Source organism: Loxodonta africana, chromosome 5 (assembly GCF_030014295.1).
Source record: "Loxodonta africana isolate mLoxAfr1 chromosome 5, mLoxAfr1.hap2, whole genome shotgun sequence".
NCBI classification, from domain to species: domain Eukaryota; kingdom Metazoa; phylum Chordata; class Mammalia; order Proboscidea; family Elephantidae; genus Loxodonta; species Loxodonta africana.
The window spans coordinates 117660283-117681460 of NC_087346.1; the positions used below are offsets into that span (position 1 = coordinate 117660283).

Consider the following 21178-nt stretch of genomic DNA (forward strand, 5'->3'; position numbering starts at 1 on the left):
TCATGAGCTATTATTACCTCAGTTTCACAGTTAAGAAAACTGAGGCTCAAAGAAATTATAGAGCTTTCTCAGGAGCAATTGCTCCCACCAACTCTTCCAACCCATTAGAATTCTTTACTCTCTCCTCTTGTACACTCAGAAAAATGTTTCACGGACACTTTAATTGCGATCATGGATCCAAATTGTATTGCAGCTTTCTTCAGGGCAAAAGGCCTCTAGGAGTCCACTTCAAAGATTCATACTTGATAGAGAATTTTACAGGATAAGAGAATGGTCAGAAAATCATTATTAGACTAGTCACGGAAAGAAAAGAATATCTGGTTAATGGTCAACTAGAAAGACGGCTAGTGGGGACAGGAGATGGCGACTAGTTTCCCAAAACATATATATAACAAGACTTTTGCCATTTCAACAGTTTTCACATGAACAGTTCAATGAAAACGTGTGCAACCGTCACCACTATCCATTTCCAAATTTTTCTATCGCTTTTAACAGAAGCTCAGTGCCCCCTATAACCTAGGCATTTTATCAGGAGCACTGATTCTCTTCTAAAAGGTTGTAAATTACATCACACACACAAAAGAAACCAGTTCTATCCCAGACCCCGTTTGAGATAATTTTTCTTTTCAATGTTATTATGGTGAGTATCACATTATACTGATGTAATAGATGACTGTTCAATTTAATTCTATAATACTAATCTATAATTGAGAGGGATCAATCCCTGGAGAAGGATATCATGCTTGGTAGGGGTTGAATGAAAAAGAGAAAGACCCTCAAAGAAATGGATTGATACAATGGCTGCAACAATGGGCTGAAACATACCTACTATCGTGGCAGTGGCTCAGGACCAGGCAGTGTTTCGTTCTTTTACGCCTGGGGTCACCATAAGTCAGAACCGGCTGACAGCACCTAACAATAACAATTCATAATCACGGTATCGCACCTATCTCTTGAGGACAGAGAAAGTTGGAATCCTGTATATAACATCGTCTGTAACAGGTGCTTAATAAATATTTATTGAGTGAATGAAGAATCAAATAAATGAGCTTCCCTAAACAAAGGAAAAATTAGTACCCTACTTCAACTCTGTTGATAGTTCAGTCCAAAGACCAGGGCAGATGGGCAAACTGAACACAACAAGATTAAGTGCAGAAATTGAGAGTAAGTATTCAGAAGGTTTTATGGCAATTAGACAATGTGTATTGAATCTAATAATAAAAATGAGAGCTTGTGTTTTATTTATTCTTTGCTTTTTAGTTCATTTTATCTATTAATTCTTTTTCTTTTTTTCTAGGAAATTATTGTGTTTTTAACAGTATTGGTCTGAAATGATTGGAAATTTAAAAACACAAAACTGGTCCTTTACCACAGCAGTTTGACCAAATGAGCACAGTCCAATTGGAAAGGTCAGGCTTCTTCATCATACGAGAAGTTAAATTCCTAAGCAAAAAGCCTGGCAGAGAAAGAGACCCTGTGTCGCCTATACACAAACCTTCAGCCAGTCAAATCTAACAACAGCCCTACTGAAGACGACTAGTCTTTTTTGGAGACAAGGAAAATGGGAGATCATATCCACTAGGGTTCTTCTAACGCTTCTTGGAGCCTTGCGATAGTTTGAGACTCTGTAGCACTCGCTCCCTTTCTTCGCCCTGCCCCAACCCAAACTTCAGAACGAACCAGAAGAGAATCAGAGACATTAGCATCAAAGCAGAGCAAAATCTGGGGCTCTGTGTTGTGGCAGGATGGGGGTTTTCTTCCCCCCTCACCCCCTCCTTTCCTTCCTCCCGTCTGCCCCCACCCCAGCCCTTCCTGGGAGGAAGTCTTTGGTAAGATGGAGAACAGTGACTCTAAAAGCATAGTAATGCATAGATGTGAGAAATGTTAATAGGAATAAGGGAAACACATGTTTGTTTCACAGCTGTTTTACTCTGGATCATTGGAAGGGCTTAAAGCTCGTCCAGGGACAAAAGGAACCAGACAGGGCACCTTCGGTATGGAGCCCAAACCTGTGGGAAGGGCAGAGAAGGTAGAAGAAGATGGAGGGAGGGGGTGGCAGGTGGCACGAAGAGGAAGAGAAGACCAGAGAGTGTAGAACTGGATGGACGGTCATCAGACTCTGTAACGAACTTACAGGTGACTTGATAGGAAACCAAAGAAGCCTCTAGACTTCACGTTCATCATACCAAGGTTTTCTTTCTGGTACTGGATGGTCCCCATAGGCCCTCCCAGCTTACGCAACCAAGGAGCTAGAGCACAGAACCAAATTAGAGGACCATAGGCCGGAGCCAAATTGCCTGGAATTGAGTCTTGACTCTGACACATGCTAGGTGGCTGACCTTGGGTGAGTTTCCTCATCTGTAAAATGGGGATGATAAGTGCTTTTATCCTGGGTGCTTGTGAGAAGTAAATGAATTAATATACATAAGCGCATAAAACCAAAGCCAGTTGCCTTAAAGTTGGTTCCAACTCGTGGAGACCCCACGTGTGTCTCGGAGTAGAGCTGTGCTCCATAGGTTTTCAATGGCTGGTTTTTTGGAAGTAACTTACCAGGACTTGCTCCCGAGGCACCTCTGGGTAGACTCCAACTTCCGACCTTTCAGTTAGCAGCCGACCGCATTAACGATTTGCCCCACCCAGGGGCTCTGTACAGCATGTAAACCCGTTGTCGTTTAGTCGATTCTCACTCCTAGCAATCCCACGGACAGAGTACAACTGCCCCACAGGGTTTCCAAGGCTGTAACCTTTCCTGAAGCAGACTGCCACATCTTTCTGCAGGGAGAGGCTGGTGGGTTCAAACTGCTAATGTTCTAGTTAGCAGCCAAGTACTTAACCATTGTTCCACCAGGGCTCCTTGTAGAGCACATGGAAAAAAAAAAAAGCCTGTTGCCGTCAAGTCGATTCCAACTCACAGCAACCCTGTAGGAGAGAATAGAACTGCCCCATAGGGTTTCCAAGGAGCTGCTGGTAGATTTGAACTGCCGGCTTTTTGGTTAGCAGCTGAGCTCTTAACCACTATACCACCAGGGCTCATTGTAGAGCACATAGTGCCGGATTATTACTGTGGCTCTAAGCAAGGATACACACGCACACACACACACACAAACACACACACTTTCCAGTTCAGTGCTCAATAGCCCACAAATACAAGTAACACATATGTGGTTACAGATTACTTAAAAAATCTGGGCTAGCCACCATGCAGTCATCACATGCAGCGACATAGGAATACATATATTCCATTGACACGCTGACATTGAAAGCTGTTGACAATATAACAAGAGAAAAAAAGCAGATTGCAAATCAGATTGTGCCATATGATCCTATTTTTGTAAAAATATACACATGTGTCTGGAAGGATGGATACAAAAAATGAGGTGAGGGTGGTTATCAGAGTGATTTTCATTATTGTCTTTGGGTTTGGCACTATTTTCTAATCTTTTCATCAGTAAGCAGGAGATACATGTATAATTTCTTAGGACTGGTATAGAAAACCATATCTGTATAAAGAATCTCTGCTTGGCTGTTAACCAAAAGATCGGCAGTTTGAATCCACCAGCCACTCCTTAGAAACCCTGTGGGGTAGTTTTACTCTGTCCTATAGGGTTGCTATTGGTCGGAATCGACTTGATGGCAACAGATTTAATGGGCTTCTTTATGATTCCTTTTTTTGTTATGATTCCTTTAGCTTTCCCCAGCCAGGCTAGGCTGCAGATTTACCTTCGGAGCATCTGGGTAGAGGGATGAGGTTCCCTCCTGAGGTCCCCCTGAGCTCATGAGGCCCCAGCCCCGAGATGCCCAGGGCTCCTCGCTCCCAGATGTTGAGCTTCTTAGTAACGGGCAAGGCAGCGTCCTGTGTCTTCCTGCTCTCCCATTGCTGCTGGCTCCATGTTCTGCCCTTTGTCTCTGACATTTTCATTCTTTTTATAATTATTTAATCATCTACTGATGCCCTGACATATTAAGCAAAGGGTAAACCTTTAGCTCCCATCAATGACGCCTGAAACAAAAAGACACAGAATCCAGATCTCAAGGATAGAGGCTGGAAGGTCTGAGGCCCGGAAGTTGAGACTTGGTGCCCATGTTCTGGCTGTGCCGAGAGCCAGCTGTGTGTCCTTGGGCACCTCCAAGCGTCAGTTTCTCCATCTGTAAAGTGATGGGGTTGAACTCTGTCCTCTTTGAGGCCTCTTCTACCACCAGAAATTGAGTTAGAAGTAAATAATAGAGAAGCAGAAGGAAGATTTCTGGCCATGTTGGATTTCACATTAAAAGAAGGAGAGAAAAGGATTAGTGTGCACTTGCATGAAGTATCCAGATAATTAATGCAAATTCGGTTTGGGGCCTGAATATACAGATAATTTCCTGTCTGTTTAACTCACCTTATTCGTCTTTAGCCCACAACCACACAGTGGTGCATTCTGATAATAAGGATGATAAGAGCCACCAGGACTTGGAACCAGAGACCTCATATCTGGTCAGTAACTGTGTTCATGGCCTGAGCAAGTTACATCCCTTTCCTGAACCTCATCTCTCCCACTTCCTCTTCACAAGATCATGGGAGCCTCCAATGAGATCATGGTGGAAGAAGAGAAGAGGGAGTTTGGAGCCAAGAGAGATCTGAGTACAAATTCTAACTCTGCTGAGCATTAGTTATTTAGCCTTCCTGAGTATTAGCTTCTGTGCCTCCAAAATGAGCTGGATAGTAATATCCCACAGCATTGTTTTGAGGTCACGTGGGACAATGTATATGCAGTGCTTTACAGTCTGTAGAGTGATAAACAATCACTGCCAGTTATTATCATAAGGCATCAAAAAGCACTGGGAAATTGTAAAGTGCTATATGAATTAATGTGTGGAAATGGAGAATGATGACTAGGATTGATTCGCTCAAGAAATGTGGTTCGGCATCTACTATGGGCATGGCACCATTTCAGATGGGAGGAGTAACAATGGGTAAGGCAGGTACCTGGCTGCAGAGAGGTATCTGGCTGCTCAGAGCAGAGATGGTGAGGAGGAATAGGGGAAGAAGGAAGAGACATATCTGAGAAGTACACATGTACAATGATGTATTTGGAGCACCCTGAACTTTTTTTTTTATTATTAGTTTTCTAGGGTTGTCATAACAAATTATCACAAACTTGGTGGCTTAAGACTACAGAAATTTATTCCCTTGCAGTTCTGGAGGTTAGAAGTCCGAAATCAATGTGTCAGCAGGGCCATGCTCCCCTCAAAGGCTCTAGGGGAGAACCCTTCCTTGTCTTTTCCAACTTCTGGTGGCTTCTGGCATTCCTTGGTTAATGGCTGCGTAACATGAATTCCTGCCTCTGTCTCCATGTGGCTGTTTTCCTTGTGTCTCTCCATCCATTTCGCACTCTTCTCTTATAAGGGCTTGTCATTGGACTTAAGGCTCACCCTAATCCAGCATGATCTCAACTCAAAATTTTTACCTTAGTTACATGTGCAAAAACCCTTATTCCAGATAAGATCACATTCTGAGCTTCCTGGTGGACTAACTTTGCTGGGCTGGTGGGGTGCGGGGGTGTGGCGGGGGGACAATTCAACCTACTACAGTATCTGTAGTCAAAACCTCCAATTCTCTACAACCACAACTCTACAACGCGAAAACTACCCTTGAGTTAACACTGGTGAATCACTTATAAGTTACAGCCCTTGTCTGTTTCAATTATTGTAGATCACAGACAGATTGGAGCGCTTTACTATGTTCTTTTTCAACCACAGGCCTGTAAAGGACGGGCACATCCAACCGCATCAACTGTTGAGTTCTAGAAGATGCAGCCCTGTCATTCTGTGTCACCATGATGGCTTGCGTGTTGCTGTGATGATGGTAGATATGCCACTGGTATTTCAAATACCAGCAAGGTCACCTACGGTGAACAGGTGTCAGTGGAGCTTCCAGACGAAGACAGACTAGGAAGAAGGACCTGGCAACCTGCTTCTAAAAAGTCCAGTGAAAACCCTATGGATCACAACAGAATACTGTCTGATACGGTGCTGGAAGATGAGCCCCCTAGACTGGAAAAAAAAAAACTGGAAGGCACTCAAAATACACAGTGGTGGCAACAATGGGCTGGAGCATACCAACAACTGTGAAAATGGTGCAGGATGAGGCAACATTTGTTCCGTTGTACCTAAAGTCGCCACGAGTCAGTCAGTTTGACAACTAACAACAACAAAAAGAGGCAGTCAGGCTCTCAAGTGTTGTAACCTTCCTTGCTGCTTCTTTAGCCCATGCTGCCACGTAAGCATACGGCCTTCACATTTTTGAACTAGCTTCACAGAGCCCAGCAGGCAAGCTCTTGGCTCTACTTTGAGTCTATCTACACACTTGTTTCTAGTCATTTCCTTCCTTTTGTCCAGAATTTGTTCAAAACCACTTCCCTGTGTAAGCTCAAGCACCACCCTGTTTCTGTGAATCACCTAAATTTTCTATTCAGTCTATTTGCTAATCCATCCCCTGAAATTGCCCTCATTCAGTCAAACCCAACAGGAATTCCCAAAGCAATCGGTCACTTCCGGAGGCGGCTGGGCAATACTAAACACTAGTCAATGTGAAAGGGGTGTGTCCCCCACTCCCAGGGCCAGCAGGGAAAATGTTAAGCCTGCTTTCTTTTTCAGAGAGGTTGTTTCTTTTAAAACCAGATCACTGATGGGGTCTATCAAGGACAGCAGACTTCTTGTCAATTAGGCCTCTCTTTCCTGCCTAAGGAAACCTTGGTGGCATAGTGTTTAAGTGCTACGGCTGCTAACCAAAAGGTCGGCTGTTCGAATCCACCAGGTGCTCCTTGGAAACTCTGTGGTGCAATTCCACTCTGTCCTATAGGGCTGACTATGAATCAGAGTTGACTTGATGGCAATGCTGAGTGATACAAACAACTACTGTGCTCAGGTGCTAACCAAAAGGTTGGAGGTTTGAGCCAACTCACAGGCACCTCAAAAGAAAGGCCTGGCAATCTACTTCTGAAAGATCAGAACCATCAAAAACCCTGTGGAGCACAGTTCTACTCTGAAGCACATGGGGTCTCCATGAATTGGAATTTACTCCATGGCAACTGGCTTGATTTTTATTATCCTAATTAAACTATGAAATATTCTCTCTCCCTTTTCCTATTGTGTTTTCTTTTTTTTTCTATTGTGTTTTCTTTATAGCACTGATCCCTCATGCACATTTACTGTAATAAATGCTGAATGAATAAATAAGCGAATAGAGATGGGTTTTCACTTACAATAAAGAGCAAAGCCTCTGTTGATCCCTTCTGCAAGATACTAAAAGGCATCTGCTTTGTGCTAAGAAACAATAAAACAATTTATAAAGTACAGGAAACCTGAAAGAAAGAGCAAACTTACGAAAAGTGAACAAATGAAAAACTCCATGTTCATCTCTATTTCAGAAGCTTAGAAAACAGCAGTAAAAAGGGTGGTAGGAAGAGTGAGGTACCCGGGGTCCACCATCAACTCACGGAGTTTCGGTCAACTCGGTTTGCACTCTCAACATCTAAGTGTCCTCATCCTTAGAACAGCAGAGTCCTTCCAGCTCAGAGACATGCAGTATGGAATTGAATTATGTGGCTGCTATTTATTGAACGCCTACTATGTACTAGACATAGTACAGCCTTTACTGTATTAGCTCTTTTAATCCAGGTGCCCTGGTGGTGCAATGGTTAAGCATTTGGCTGCTAACTGGAAGGTTGGTGGTTCAAATTCACCCAGCTGCTCCAAAGGAGAAAGATCTGGCAATCTGCCTCCATAAACATCACAACCGGGAAGACCCTATGGGGTAGTTCTACTCTGTCACATGGGATCGCTATGAGTTGGAATCAACTCCACAGCATCCAACGACAACAGCAACACCCAATGATATTATTTTGTCCGTTTTACAGATTAGAAAACTGAATTACAGAGAGGTTAGGGAACTTTCACAAGGCCACAGCTAGTGAGTGGCAGAGCTGGGATTCAAGTCCAGGCAGTCTGACTACAGAACTTGAACATGTTTTTTTTTTTTACATTTTAAACCATGAATTGTATCATACACATAAATGAGTATATAAAACGTATAAGAATAGTTTAGATAATAAATAATGACCAAAAAAATTAAATGAGAGCTCATGTATCCACTTCCCAAGCTTAAGAAATAGAACGGACCAATGTCTGTGATGCCCCTGAGTAACCCTGATCAATCATATTCCCCTCCCTCCCTGGAAGAGGTAACTACCAATCTGAATGCTATGTTAATCATTCTCTTGCTTTAAAAAAAAAAAAAAAACTTTAATCATAAGTATTGTATTGGTAAATTTCGCTTGCATTTGAATTTTATAAAAATGGAATCATACAGTACGTATTATTTTACTACTTGCTTTTTTCCCTCAACATTGGCTGTTGTTAGGTGCCATTGAGTCCATTATCAACTCATAGCGACCCCATGTGACAGAGTTGAACTGCCCCCATAAGGTTTTCTAGGCCGTGATCTTTATGGGAACAGTTTTCCAGGTCTTTCTTCCATGGAGCAGCTGGGTGGATTCAAACCATCAACCTTTGGTTAGCAGCCAAGCCCTTAGCCATTGCACCACATATCTGTATGGATATGTGTAGCTACAGTTCATTCCTTTTCATTGCCACATGGTATTCTGTGTGTGAATACACCAAAATTTATTTAACCACTCTCTGTTGATCACATTGGTTTCTTTCTACTTTTTTCTATTACCTACAATACTACTAAGAGCATTCTTATAATGTCTCCCAGGAAATCTCTGGTTCATGGAATTTCTAGGTCAAGGGTATTTGAATATTCAGTATTACTAAATAATGCCTGCAACTTATACCAATTTACACTCTCATAAGCAGCATGTATGAGTTCCTATTGTTTCACGTCTTTGTCAACATTTGATATTGTCATACTTTTTCATTTTTTGCCAACTTGGTGGTTAAAATATTGTCTTAGTCATCTAGTGCTGCCGTAACAGAAATGCCACAAGTGGATGGATTTAACAAAGAGAAATTTGTTTCCTCATGGTAATGTAGGCTAAAAGTCCAAATTCAGAGCGTCGGCTCCAGAGGACGGCTTTCTCTCTCTGTCAGCTCTGGAGGAAGGTCCTTGTCCTCAAACTTCCCCTGGTCAAGGAGCTTCTCAGGCACAGGGACCCTGTCTCCAAAGGATGCACTTTGCTCCTGGCGCTGCTTTCTTGGTGGTATGAGATCCCCAACTCTGCTTGCTTCTCTTTCCTTTTATCTCTTGAGAGATAAAAGCTGGTGCAGGCCACAGGGAAATTCTCTTTACCTTGGATCCGGGAAGTGACCTGAGTAAGGGTGGTGTTACAATCCTACCCTAATCCTCCCAGCATAAAATTACAGTCACAAATGGAGGACAACCACACAATGCTGGCCTAACCAAGTTGATAGACACATTTCGGGGAAAACATAATTCAATCCATGTCAAAGGTTAAAACTCACACTGTGAGTTTTTTTGTTGTTTTATTTTGTCTGTTTTGCTTTTCCCCGAGTACTAATGAGATTGAACTCCTGTTCTTGTTTATTGGTCATACATATTTTCTCTTCTGAGAAATCTCTATTTTTAAATTAGGTGTTTGTCTTATTTATTCATAGTAGTTCTTTACACATTATATATATATAATATGGATAGGAAACCCAACCAAACCCACTGCCAGTTAGTCTATTCTGACTCAAAGTGACCCCACAGGGTTTCCAAGGCTGTAAATCTCTAAAGAAGCAGACTGCAACATCTTTCTCCCAAGAAGCCGCTGGTAATTTCGAACCACCGACTTTTCAGTTAGCAGTCGATCACTTTAACCACTTCTCCACAGGTCTCCTCTTAATATAAATGTCTCACTAGAATACCAACAATTCGTGAAAATTGCTATCCCCAAATTATTCTTCTGCTTATTCAGATTGGAATTAACCAACATATTTCTCCCCTCTCTCTTCCAAGCAAATAGATGTCTACAGCAATATTTCCTGGATTTTGAGGTTCAGGACAGAACAGTTACCTAGGCTCTGTCCCCTACAGTGGGGACTTGAGTAGTCACTAAGTGCCAGAACAGATAGATGCCTTTTGATATTTAGTGAGTGTATCAAAGTCCCACAGAATAAGAAATTGATTCCAAATGGATCAAATGAAGAGACTTGAATGAAGGTACTTCTTGCAGAGCTATGGTATGGCTACAGGGAACATTTATAAGCATCCAAAGACCAGCCAGTCCAGTGAGATATGAAACACCTGAGATTTTTTCCAGAAAGAATAACAAAAGAAAGCTCACACAGGAAGGCTGCCAAGCACTAATCATCAGCACAGCCCTACAGTGTGTAACAGGGATCGTTCTTAACCACCTTGGTTGATTATATTTAATGTTCTTTACACTAAAGTGTAAAGAACATTAAATATAATCAATCATGTCGTTTTTAGCTAGTGAAGTTTAATTATACCAAAGTTACATGGTAAAACTGGGACATTGTGAAAAATACCTGTAAAAGGGAAATATCCCCATTTATCTGCCTAAACCTCAGTTTCCTTAACAAGAGAGAACAATATCTACCTTGGGAGCATTTTAAGAGGATGTTATGATGTATGTAAAGAGCCTAGCACAGGGCCTGGAACCTGTAGACATTCAAATGTAGTTTGTTGCTATTGTGATTATCATCATGTGGTATTTTACTCACCTTACTCAAATCCGCCAGGCGCTCCTTGGAAATTCTATGGGGCAGTTCTACTCTGTCCTCTAGGGTCGCTATGAGTCGGAATCGACTCGATGGCACTGGGTGGTGAGTTTACTCTATTTAACACTGCTTCAACTGGAGCCTGCTTCTGTGTGGGGTGTCCCAACATGTGGCATACTATTAACAAGTTCTAGAATATTCTAACCTAATCTAGACTATTCAGCCTATTTGTCTGTATAGGGATTTATCAAAAACATAATAACATCACCAGTTGAACGACAGTTTACAGATATAAAGCATTTCCACAATCATTGTTGTACTAATTCTTAGAGTGACCCAGGAATTAGTATCTCTGTTTTGAGAAAGGAAAACTGAGGGGGAAAGACACAGCTCAGACTTTCTGACTCTAAAATACACTCCACCTGTCCCACCTCTTAGTCCCTCATGATGGCTGTCTGTTGTTGTTTTTTTTAGGTGCCATCGAGTCACTTCTGACTCATAGCGACCTTATGTACAATAGAACGAAACACTGCTGGTCCTGCGCCATCCTCACAATCATTGTTGTGTTTAAGCCCATTGTTGCAGCCACTGTGTCAATCCATTTCATTGAGACTCTTCCTCTTTTTCAATGACCCTCTACTTTACCAAGCATGATACCCTTCTCCAGGGACTGATCCCTCCGGATAACATGTCCGAAGTATATGAGACTAGTCTCACCATCCTTGCTTCTAAGGAGCATTCTGGTTGTACTTCTTCCAAAACAGATTTGTTCATTCTTTTGATAGTCTATGGTATATTCAATATTCTTTTCCAACACCACAACTCAAAGGCGTCAATTATTCTTCTTGGTCTTCTTTATTCATTGTCCAGGTTTCACATGCATATAATGTGATTGAAAACACCATGGCTTGGGTCAGGCATACTTTAGTCTTCAAGGTGACATCTTTGCTTTTCAACACTTTAAAGAGGTCTTTTGCAGCCAATTTGCCCAATGCAAAGCATCTTTTGATTTCTTGACTGCTGCTTCCGTGGCTGTTGATTGTGGATCCAAGTAAAATGAAATCCTTGACAACTTCAAGGATGGCTCTCTATCTTCCATTAAATACTAGGTTCCATGTCAGGATATATTTTAGAATCTACTGAAAAGTTAATGTGGAATTTAGATTTATTCAAGTACTCTATGAATATACATCAAAAAATTTTTCTACGGTTTATTTTATCTTGTGAAAAATTGCTTGAGATCTTGGTCAGTGATTATGTTTCTCTGCTTTATTGAGAGAGACACAGCCTCAGGAAAAATGTCCCTACCATTGAGTTGTGCTGACCTGACTCAACTCCAAGGATTGTCTTCTCAATATTCAGGACAAACACTCACAAACGCCTGTGCCCTCTGCTGCATCAAAACCCTACAGATCTCCCAAGTGGAATCCTCCCATCACATCTCATTCTGGGTGAAGTGCAGTTCCTTAGTGCCAAATCCTAAGAAAGAAAGAATCCACCCCTCTTCCCCCTCTTACTCCCTCATCTAAAGGAAATACCTGAAACCTGAGGGCTGGAAAAGTAAGACATGAAAAAGAATTTTCCCACGTTTTTTAAAGTGTCAAGTCATGGTATATTTCATCTTTGTCAATTCACATGCAATCGACCTCTGAAATTATACTTAAAAGTCAAGATTGGGGTAGTGTACTAGATCCCTGAGCTACTGTAACAAAATACCACAAGCTGGGTAGTTTATAAGAACAAAAATTTATTGTCTCACAGTTCTGGAGGCTAAATGTCTAAATAAGGGTATTGAGTGTGTCAATTTCTTCTGACGGCTCTGAGAGAGAAACTATTCCATGCCTTCCTCCTAGATTCTGGTAGCTCCCAGCATTTCTTTGCTTGCAGTTGTATGGCATCGTTCCCCTGTCCTCCAGTCTGAGTATCTTCTCTTTTATAAGGATACCACTCATACAGAATTAGGACCCACCCTACTCCTCTGTGACTTCATGTTAACCTCACTGATAACATCTTCAAAGATGTTGTCCAGACAAGGTCACATTCACAAGTACCAGTATTTAGGACTTCAACATATTTTTGGGGGGGACACAATTCAATCCATAGCAGATAAGGACCTTTACAAATGATGGTGCTCTGTGACTTAGTCAGATCCTGTTCTCATTGCCAGAAAGAAAAATGAAAGAGAAAGACTAAGCTCAGACTCAGAATGTTTTATTGAAAAATAATTTTTAAAATACAGGCCACTTGGCTGCTAGTGATGAGGTCTACAAGGTCACATGAGATAGGATGTGGCAAAGCCATGCAGTCGAGCTGCTCTGGGAGGAAGTGAGGCATGGTGGTTTTGAGCACAGCTTTGGAGTTAGACACACCTGCTTGAGGTTCCTGGTGCTGCCACTCACCTGCTGTATTGCCTTGGACTCTTTGCATCAATGTGCTGAGACTCAGTTTCATCAAGTAGGATGAGACTCATAGTGTGGCCACTTACATGCCATGTGATGAGTTGTTGCACACAAAAGTGCTTAGCACAGTGCCCAGCAATTCTGAAGCATTCGACAGATTTTAACCATCAGTATTATTGTCTTTTGGCACTATAATTGGTTTGTATTCGCCTGGATCAACAGATTAAAAAGGAGAGTCAGGAATAGGAGGAGGAAATGGAATGTGTGGCTAATTGTGTCCGTGAACAACTGCCTTCTTTGCCATGAGACCAGAAAAACTGGACGTTGCCCGGCTACCATTACTGAAAGTTTTGATCAAAGATTCTATAGAAGAATTCTTATCAAAACGGAGAAAATGGAGAAAATAATTTCAAATTTTCATGGAATCCAGATTTTCTGGAGCCGTGGGGGCTGGATGAACCCTGAAAACTATTGCACTGAGATAATCTTTAAACCTCAAACCAGAAATATCCCCTGAAGTCCTCTTAAAACCAAACAACAGTTTAGCTTAACTAGTAAAGGATGCCTGCCTTAAGCATTATGCTGTTTTTAGAAGTATCTATATGGAATCAAACTGACAACAGCAACTAAAAAGATCAGATAGGGATTTTAGCGGGCAGTGAGCTTATGTTAGTGGAGGTAGAACAACTCAGAAAAGGGAGGTAAGAATGGATGCACAACTCAAAGGATGTAATCAATGTCACTGAATTGTACCTGTAGAAATGGCTTAATTGGTGTATGTTCTGCTGTGTACAGCCTCAACAACAAAACTAATTAGAAAATTTTTTAAATCTTATGGATCACAACAACAATATAATATCTTACATGTATCAGGAATGGGTGCTTTCAGCTTTTTGTCACTCAGCCTAATTATATCACACTGGACTTGGCTAAGGAGCCATGGTGGCACAGAGTTTAAAGTGCTTAGCTTCTAAGCAGAAGGTCAGCAGTTCAAACCCACTAGCTACTCCGAAGGAGAAAGATGTGGCAGTCTGCTTCCACAAACATTACAGCCTTGGAAGCCCTATGGGGCAGCTCTACTCTGTCCTGTAGGGTCATTAGGAGCCAGAATTGACTCGACAGCAATGGGCTTGGTTTTTTTGGATTCTGCCCCTCATTTAAATAGTCAGAATAAAGCAAGACGGAATAGGATGAATCACTCAGCCACTCAAATCATTGCCAACTCTTTAATATAAACAAGGGTATATTTAATGTCGCTACTTGGTATATTTAAGAATTGACACACAATCTAGTCCACGAAAAGGTATCATGACTTTTTTGAAGAATAAGAATATGCCTGAATCTAGGCAGGCAAAAATAAATATACACACATGTAGAACATACTTATAAATCACAACAATTACATGGATTCCACCAAAATGACTAATTCTGCTTCTTACCCCTGTGAGGACGGCTAGGGTCTGCTTCTTTCCCATAACCACTTAGGTGGCACAACAGCCCAATACCTGTCTTTTTCTCTCCAGTTTGGTTCAACAGACTTTTGTTTAGCTCCTATTCCTTCCCAGTGCTAGGCCCTGAGACACTGAAATAAATGCCATCAAGAAAAGTCCCTGGAATTGGACTGGACTATAAGATAGACAATGATACTGGTGAAGAGTGAGCTTCTTGGCTCAAGTAGACACGTGAGACTATGTGGGCAGCTCCTGTCTGGAAGGGAGATGAGAAGTCAGAAGGGGACAGGAGCTGGCTGAATGGACACGGGGAATACAGGGTGGAGAGAAGGAGTGTGCTGTCTTATTAAGGGGAGAGCAACTAGGAGTACATAGCAAGGTGTATAAAGTTTTTATATGAGAGACTGACTTGATTTGTAAACTTTCACTTAAATCACAATAAAGAAAAAAAAGAAGAGTCCTTCAGTGGTACACAGGGTTAATAAGTTCAGCTTGTTAGTGGCTCTGTCCCAGGTTCTGCAGCTATTACTTGGAGCAATCTGATTAGCCACCTGAAAGGTTTCAGTCTTTCTTGGTGAATGAGATAGGTCTATTTAGTGTATAATTGGAGTTCATGGAGTGAAAGGTAATACAGTAAATTTTAAAAAGATTTTTCTAATGATAGAGAAATGTAGGTGATAATTTTTAAATCACTCCAAAAATCCATTGCCATCAAGTGGATGCCAACTCATAGTGACCCTATAGGTCAGAGTAGAACTACCCCATAAGGTTTCCAAGGAGCAGCTGGTGGATTCGAGTTGCTGACCTTTTGGTTAGCAGCCGTAGCTGTTAACCACTGCACCACCAGGGCTCCTTTACATCATTAGGCAGTATTAAAAATCTAGTTCAATAATGTATTTTAATACTGCCTAATGCTGTTTTTTTTTTATACACAAACATTAGGCAGTATTGAAATACACTATTGAACTATGTTTTTATTTACAGCTTTAAATAAGATAGGTAGGTGGAAAATTAACCAAAAGGATGAGTTTATGGTCTTTTTTAAATTTGATTACCTAGTAAAATCCAGGCAAGTGGATTCAATAAAACTACTACCACTTCAGGAGATAATAATAACGCTACAAACATATGGCAGAGCCCCATTAGGTAATTTCACTTAAACAGGAATTTGTGTTTGTAAGTACATATGAAAAGACTTTCTAAACCTAATTATATACAAGAGTTATGCATTTTGTTAATATTTAAATAAAATATGTCTTTAAATACGAAGTTCTTTGGGAAACTCACTTTGTTGTCCAAAATTAAAGGGACATGGGTGACCCTCATTTTAATTTTTTTTTTTTTAATCGAAGATGGAATGAATAATCATTATAGCTTCCCAAAGAATTTTTATTGAACTGGGCAAGAAGTTAGTTTGTAGAGTTCATTCAGAGGCCAAGCCTCATCATCAAGTGTGCCCAAAAGGAAACACTGCTCAAGATGTATCCAGGAAGAGTATGAACTCTTCCCAGCTTGCCTACGCTCCCTCTACCCATTAGTCTCTGGGGTGAGTAAATGAGCATTGGGTCTCTGTGGGCTTTAGAAGATCTTGCACTCATTGATGGAGAAAAGCCTCCTTCTGTTGCGCCTTCTGGCTTGGTTGACAGCAGTTCGGACGGCACACTCAAACACCTGCTGCACTCCCCGGTTGCTGAGAGCTGAACACTCCAGGTAGCCCTTTGCTCTCACATCCTGGGCCAGTCTCTTTCCATCTATGGCATTGACGCAGGAGGCCCGGTGGGGCCCCACCTCCCGCTGGTCAGTCTGAGTGGCCACCACTAGCACAGGGGTACAGGGCAAATTGCTTCTGATTTCACCAATCCACTTGTTCTTCAAGTTCTGGAAAGAATTATGGTTGGCCACGGAGTAGCACATCAGCACCACATCTGCCTGCTGATAGGACAAGGGGCGGATGCTTCTGAACGCGTCGTTGCCAGCTGTGTCCCAGAGGCCCAGGCTGATCTGGATGCCGTCCATGAAGACATCCACACCTGTGTTCTCGTACACTGTGGGCTTGTAGGCCTCCGGGAAGGTCTCTGAGGTGAAGCGCACCAACAGAGACGTTTTCCCCACAGCAGAGTCTCCCACCAGCACACACTTGATCGAACTCAGCATCTTCCCAGGCTGGTTTTCCTATTATAAGTTCGGAATCCTGAGGAAAAGAGCCCTCAGTGGGCTGCTGCAGCAAACCCCATTCAGCAAGGGGATGAAAACCAGATGCGTTTGCCTTCTCAGGGCCTCTGATGGCACTTTGTAAAATTTTACTTGTCCCTGTCCATCCAAGGAAGAAGCACAGGCTACTTTGAAAACCTCCAAAGCCTTGTCTTTAGCTGAAACCAAAAGAGAAAGGGAAAAAAACTGAGCACTTTTTTTTTCTTTTTTGATGGCAGGGGGCTTCCTCCTTGGGCAAACTCATCAACTGTAGGCCCCATAGCAGTGTAGCCACTCCCCCTAAGCTCATCTAAAGATCAAGTTCCCTTCCCCTTGACAAAGAAAGCTTGACTCCCTTATTCCCAAGCACATGTACCCCAACTCCCCCCGGGGTCAAGAAGCGGAAGTTGATTTTATCTCTAAAATCAACCTAGCGATACACACACACACACACACAAGCCACTGCTCCCATTGCAACATGAAAAAGACCTCAATAACAACCTGGTGTGTGAATCACACGTTTTTCAAACTGCTTTGTGTTGGCTTCAGTTCCAACGACTGAAGAAAGCAGCTGAGAGTGTTCACTGTCTGCTCAGTTTCTGACGGATTCCAGCCGCCTTGGGAACTGCAAGAAAGAGAAAGGTAATGAGTGACAGATAGTACAAGCATTCCCCTTCGTTTACTGATCGGTCACCCAGTCTTTGTCTTATGTGGGAATTCATGTTGAGGAAGGAGAAAAGAAATCACCAGACCTATAAGTTTGCTATAATTTTCCCCTTGAGATTTCCCCAAACTCTAAAATATCAATGTTTCCAGGAAACTGGACAGTTGACTAGAGGTATAAGAGAAAGGGCATTGTCCTTGGAGTTTTCTGCGTCTGAAATCAGGCCCCATCACTTACAGCTTTGAGCAGTTTATCTCTGAGCCTTGGTTTACACATCTGCAAGATGGTGATAAATTTAGGGACTACTTCTCAGAGGTGTTGCAGGGATTAAATTCTATTTTTCACTGTTTGGGCTTGGCCACCTATGTATCAGGGACTCTACTAGGTTCCTGTGAAACAAAACGATAGGCTTGAAAGCAACCAAATTCAGTGCCTATCACTTAAACAGGGATGATGCAGTGTTGAATAAATGTCGGCAAAATCTCCTCGATAAAGAACAGTAATGAATCTGTGAAACATTTCATAACCTGGAGGAACCTGAAAGGCATTATGCTGAGTGAAATTAGTCAGTTGCAAAAGGACAAATATTGTTTAAGACCACTATTATAAGATCTTGAGAAATAGTTTAAACTGAGAAGAACACATTCTTTTGTGGTTATGGCGGGGGGAGGGAGGGAAGGTGGGAGAGGGTTACTTGCTGATTAGACAGTAGATAAGACCTACTTTAGGTGGCGGGAAGGACAACACTCAATACAGGGGAGGTCAACACAACTGGACTAAACCAAAAGCAAAGAAGTTTCCTGAATAAACTGAATGCTTCCAAGGTCAGCAAAGCAGGGGCAGGGTTTTGGGGACTATGGCTTCAGGGGACATCTAAGTCAATTGGCAAAATAAAATCTATTAAGAAAACATTCTGCATCCCACTTTGAAGTGTGGTGCCTGGGGTCTTAAAAGCTAGCAAGTGGCCATCTAAGATGCATCAATGAGTCTCAACACACCTGGATCACAGGAGAATGAAGAACACCAAGCTCCCAAGGTAATTATGAGCCCAAGAGACAGAAAAGGCTACATGAACTAGAGACTACATCATCCTGAGACTGGAAGAACTAGATGGTGCCCGGCCACAACCGATGACTGCCCTGACAGGGAACACAACAGAAAACCCCTGGGGGAGCAGGAGAACAGTGGGATGCAGACCCCAAATTCTCATAAAAAGACCAGGCTTAATGGTCTGACTGAGACTGGAAGGACCCCGGCGGTCAGAGTCTCCAAACCTTCTTTTGGCCCAGGACAGGAACCATTCCTGAAGCCAACTTGTCAGACATGGAATGGACTGGACAATGGGTTGGAGAGAGATGCTGATGAGGAGTAAGCTACTTGCACCATGTGGACACTTGAGACTATGTTGGCATCTCCTGTCTGGAGGGGAGATGGGAGGGCAGAGGGGGTTAGAAACTGGCAAAATGGTCACGAAAGGAGAGACTGGAAGGAGGGAGAGGGCAGACTCATTAGAGGGAGAGTAAATGGGAGTACGTAGTAAGGTGTATATAAATTTATATGTGAGAGACTGACTTGATTTGTAAGCTTTCACTTAAAGCACAATAAAAATTATTTAAAAAAAATAAAGAATTCAAGAGAAAAAAAATGTCGGCAAAATTTGAATTTCATGAAAGGGTCAAATAAATTCTCATTCGCTTAAGGTGAAAGAGCACCAGACGATGAGATCAGCTCTGGGGAGAGGCCATCCAGCTTCAGACAAAGAAAACATCTTTCAGACCCAAATTCAGAGTAAAGGTTTTTAATAAAATCAGAGCTTTGTTAAAAACAATAAGACTTTGACAATTACAGAGATCAACTATTTATTAAGAGTGAGGGAGAAAGACAGACGTTTGGAAACGGGCAGTCAGTTCTAGGAGAAACTGCTGTGACCACCACAGATTTTTTTTTTTTTTTGCTTATATGCCATTTACAATCTTGTGATAAAAGAAAGAACATATGGATGGTTCTTTGATGGTTAGACACTAGTGCAGAACAAGTCACGTGGAATACACAAAATCCTAGAGATACCAGACTGGGGAAAAAAGGAAGTTTTAGGCTAAACATCTACTGTCTATTCAAAGTGAGCAAGGTCCTTGGGAAAAAAAGAAGGGGCATTCTTGAGGGATTAATGAGGTTGGTTTGGAGGGGTATGTTTAATGATAAGACACCCAGAAGTTTTAGAGCATTGTCCAGGCTTTGGGGGAGTTGTTTAATTTTAACAGCTTATAATCTCCCTGGTTTAAGATCTTCCTGACACACCACATGTAAAGCAACGTAAAGCAGACCTATAGATCAGCTTCAAGACATACTTTTAAAAAATCAGTCCTGATGTTCCCTTCCAAGACTTATCTACCCTTGTCAACCCACAGTCTCTGTTTAATTTACACAATGTTGTTGTTAGCTGCTTTTGAGTTGGCCCCTAACTCATGATGACCCCATGCACAAGGGAACGAAACACTGCTCAGTCTTGTCCCATCCCCAGGATAAATTGCAGGTTGGATTGTAGTGATCCAAAGAGTTTTCACTGGCTGATTTTTTGAAAGTAGTTTGCTAGGCCTTCCTTTCTAGTCCATCTTAGTCTAGAGGCTCCACTGAAACTTGTTCAGCATCATAGCAACACGAAAGCCTCCACTGACAGATGGGTGGTAGCTGCACATGAGGTACATTGGCCAGGAATTGAACCCAGGTCTCCTGCCTTGAAGGCGAGAATTCTACAACTGAACCACACACTACCCAAAAAAAAAAAAACCAATCCCGTCGAGTCGATTCCAACTTACAGCGACCCTATAGGACAGAGTAGAACTGAACCACACACTAGCCTTTGCAAATGAGTTAATCAAATAAATAATTCACATGATTTTCATGGATTCGTTTTATTTAAACACACATAAGCTGGGTTTAAGCTGGGTAACCTCGACAAAGTTACTTACTGTCTGAGTCTTGGTTTCCTCATAAAATGAAAACGAGAAAAGCACCTTTTTCATGTGATTATTATAAAGATTCAATATAAGGAGAGTCTTGCTTAGCACGGAACGGAAACTATAAGGAGCCATCACATTATCTATTTCACTACTATATATTAAAAATACCATATATTAACTGTCCATAGCATAGGGTCTGGCGTGTCAAATTCTCAGCTGAACTCTATCTGAAATCGCAAGTTGGGTCACTCTCAGCCACCATGGTCCTGGACACCCATTTGTCCCCAGACCTTTGAGGAAATAAGGTCTCCTTGGGGCTCTGTCAGGTTCCAGTTAGGTTTTCATTCCTCAGACTTGGACCAAAAACCAAACCAAACCCAGTGCCGTTGAGTCGATTCCAACTCATAGCAACCCTATAGGACAGAGTAGAACTGCCCCATAGAGTTTCCAAGGAGCACCTGGCGGATTCGAACTGCCGACCCTTTGGTTAGCAGCCATAGCACTTAATCACTACACCACCAGGGTTTCCCCTCAGACTTAGGGCTGTCTTAAACACAAGCATTTGTGATTCCCTCGTTAATTAGTCCAGAGCCAAGACCTTTAAAGACATTTTATTTTGAACCCAAAGCAGCAGAACCAGAACTAAGAAAAATGTGCATATACCAGGTTTTTGATTATTTAAATGGAATCTGTCCATAGATTAATTGAATAAAAGCCAAATTTCCTGAGTGATTATCTGCAAAAGGAAGCTGAGGAGACAATTATTAAGAACACAGGCTTCAAAGTCTGGCAGACCTGAAGTTGAATCCTGGCTGCCTGATAGCTTAT

At 42.0% G+C, this 21178-nt stretch overlaps 1 protein-coding gene and 1 long non-coding RNA gene across 6 annotated transcripts in view; one reads left to right on the forward strand and one right to left on the reverse strand.

The window, feature by feature from the left end:
- Positions 1-6398, forward strand: part of LOC111751054 (uncharacterized) — a 38084-nt gene extending 31686 nt beyond the window's left edge. Inside the window, exons 2-3 of the long non-coding RNA XR_002786129.2 lie at positions 1298-2344; positions 5740-6398. This is a non-coding gene — a long non-coding RNA (uncharacterized LOC111751054). The remainder of the gene's footprint in view (positions 1-1297; positions 2345-5739) is intronic.
- Positions 6399-7974: 1576 nt separating this feature from the next.
- Positions 7975-21178, reverse strand: part of RHOH (ras homolog family member H) — a 63586-nt gene continuing 50382 nt past the window's right edge. For all 5 annotated transcript variants that reach the window (XM_023549821.2, XM_023549820.2, XM_010591428.3 and 2 more), the window contains 2 exons: positions 17228-17351; positions 7975-16905 (listed from right to left, as the gene is read on the reverse strand). In XM_023549821.2, the coding sequence (XP_023405589.1) occupies positions 16115-16690 (576 nt within the window). In that variant the 5' untranslated portion in view covers positions 16691-16905; positions 17228-17351 and the 3' untranslated portion in view covers positions 7975-16114. The remainder of the gene's footprint in view (positions 16906-17227; positions 17352-21178) is intronic.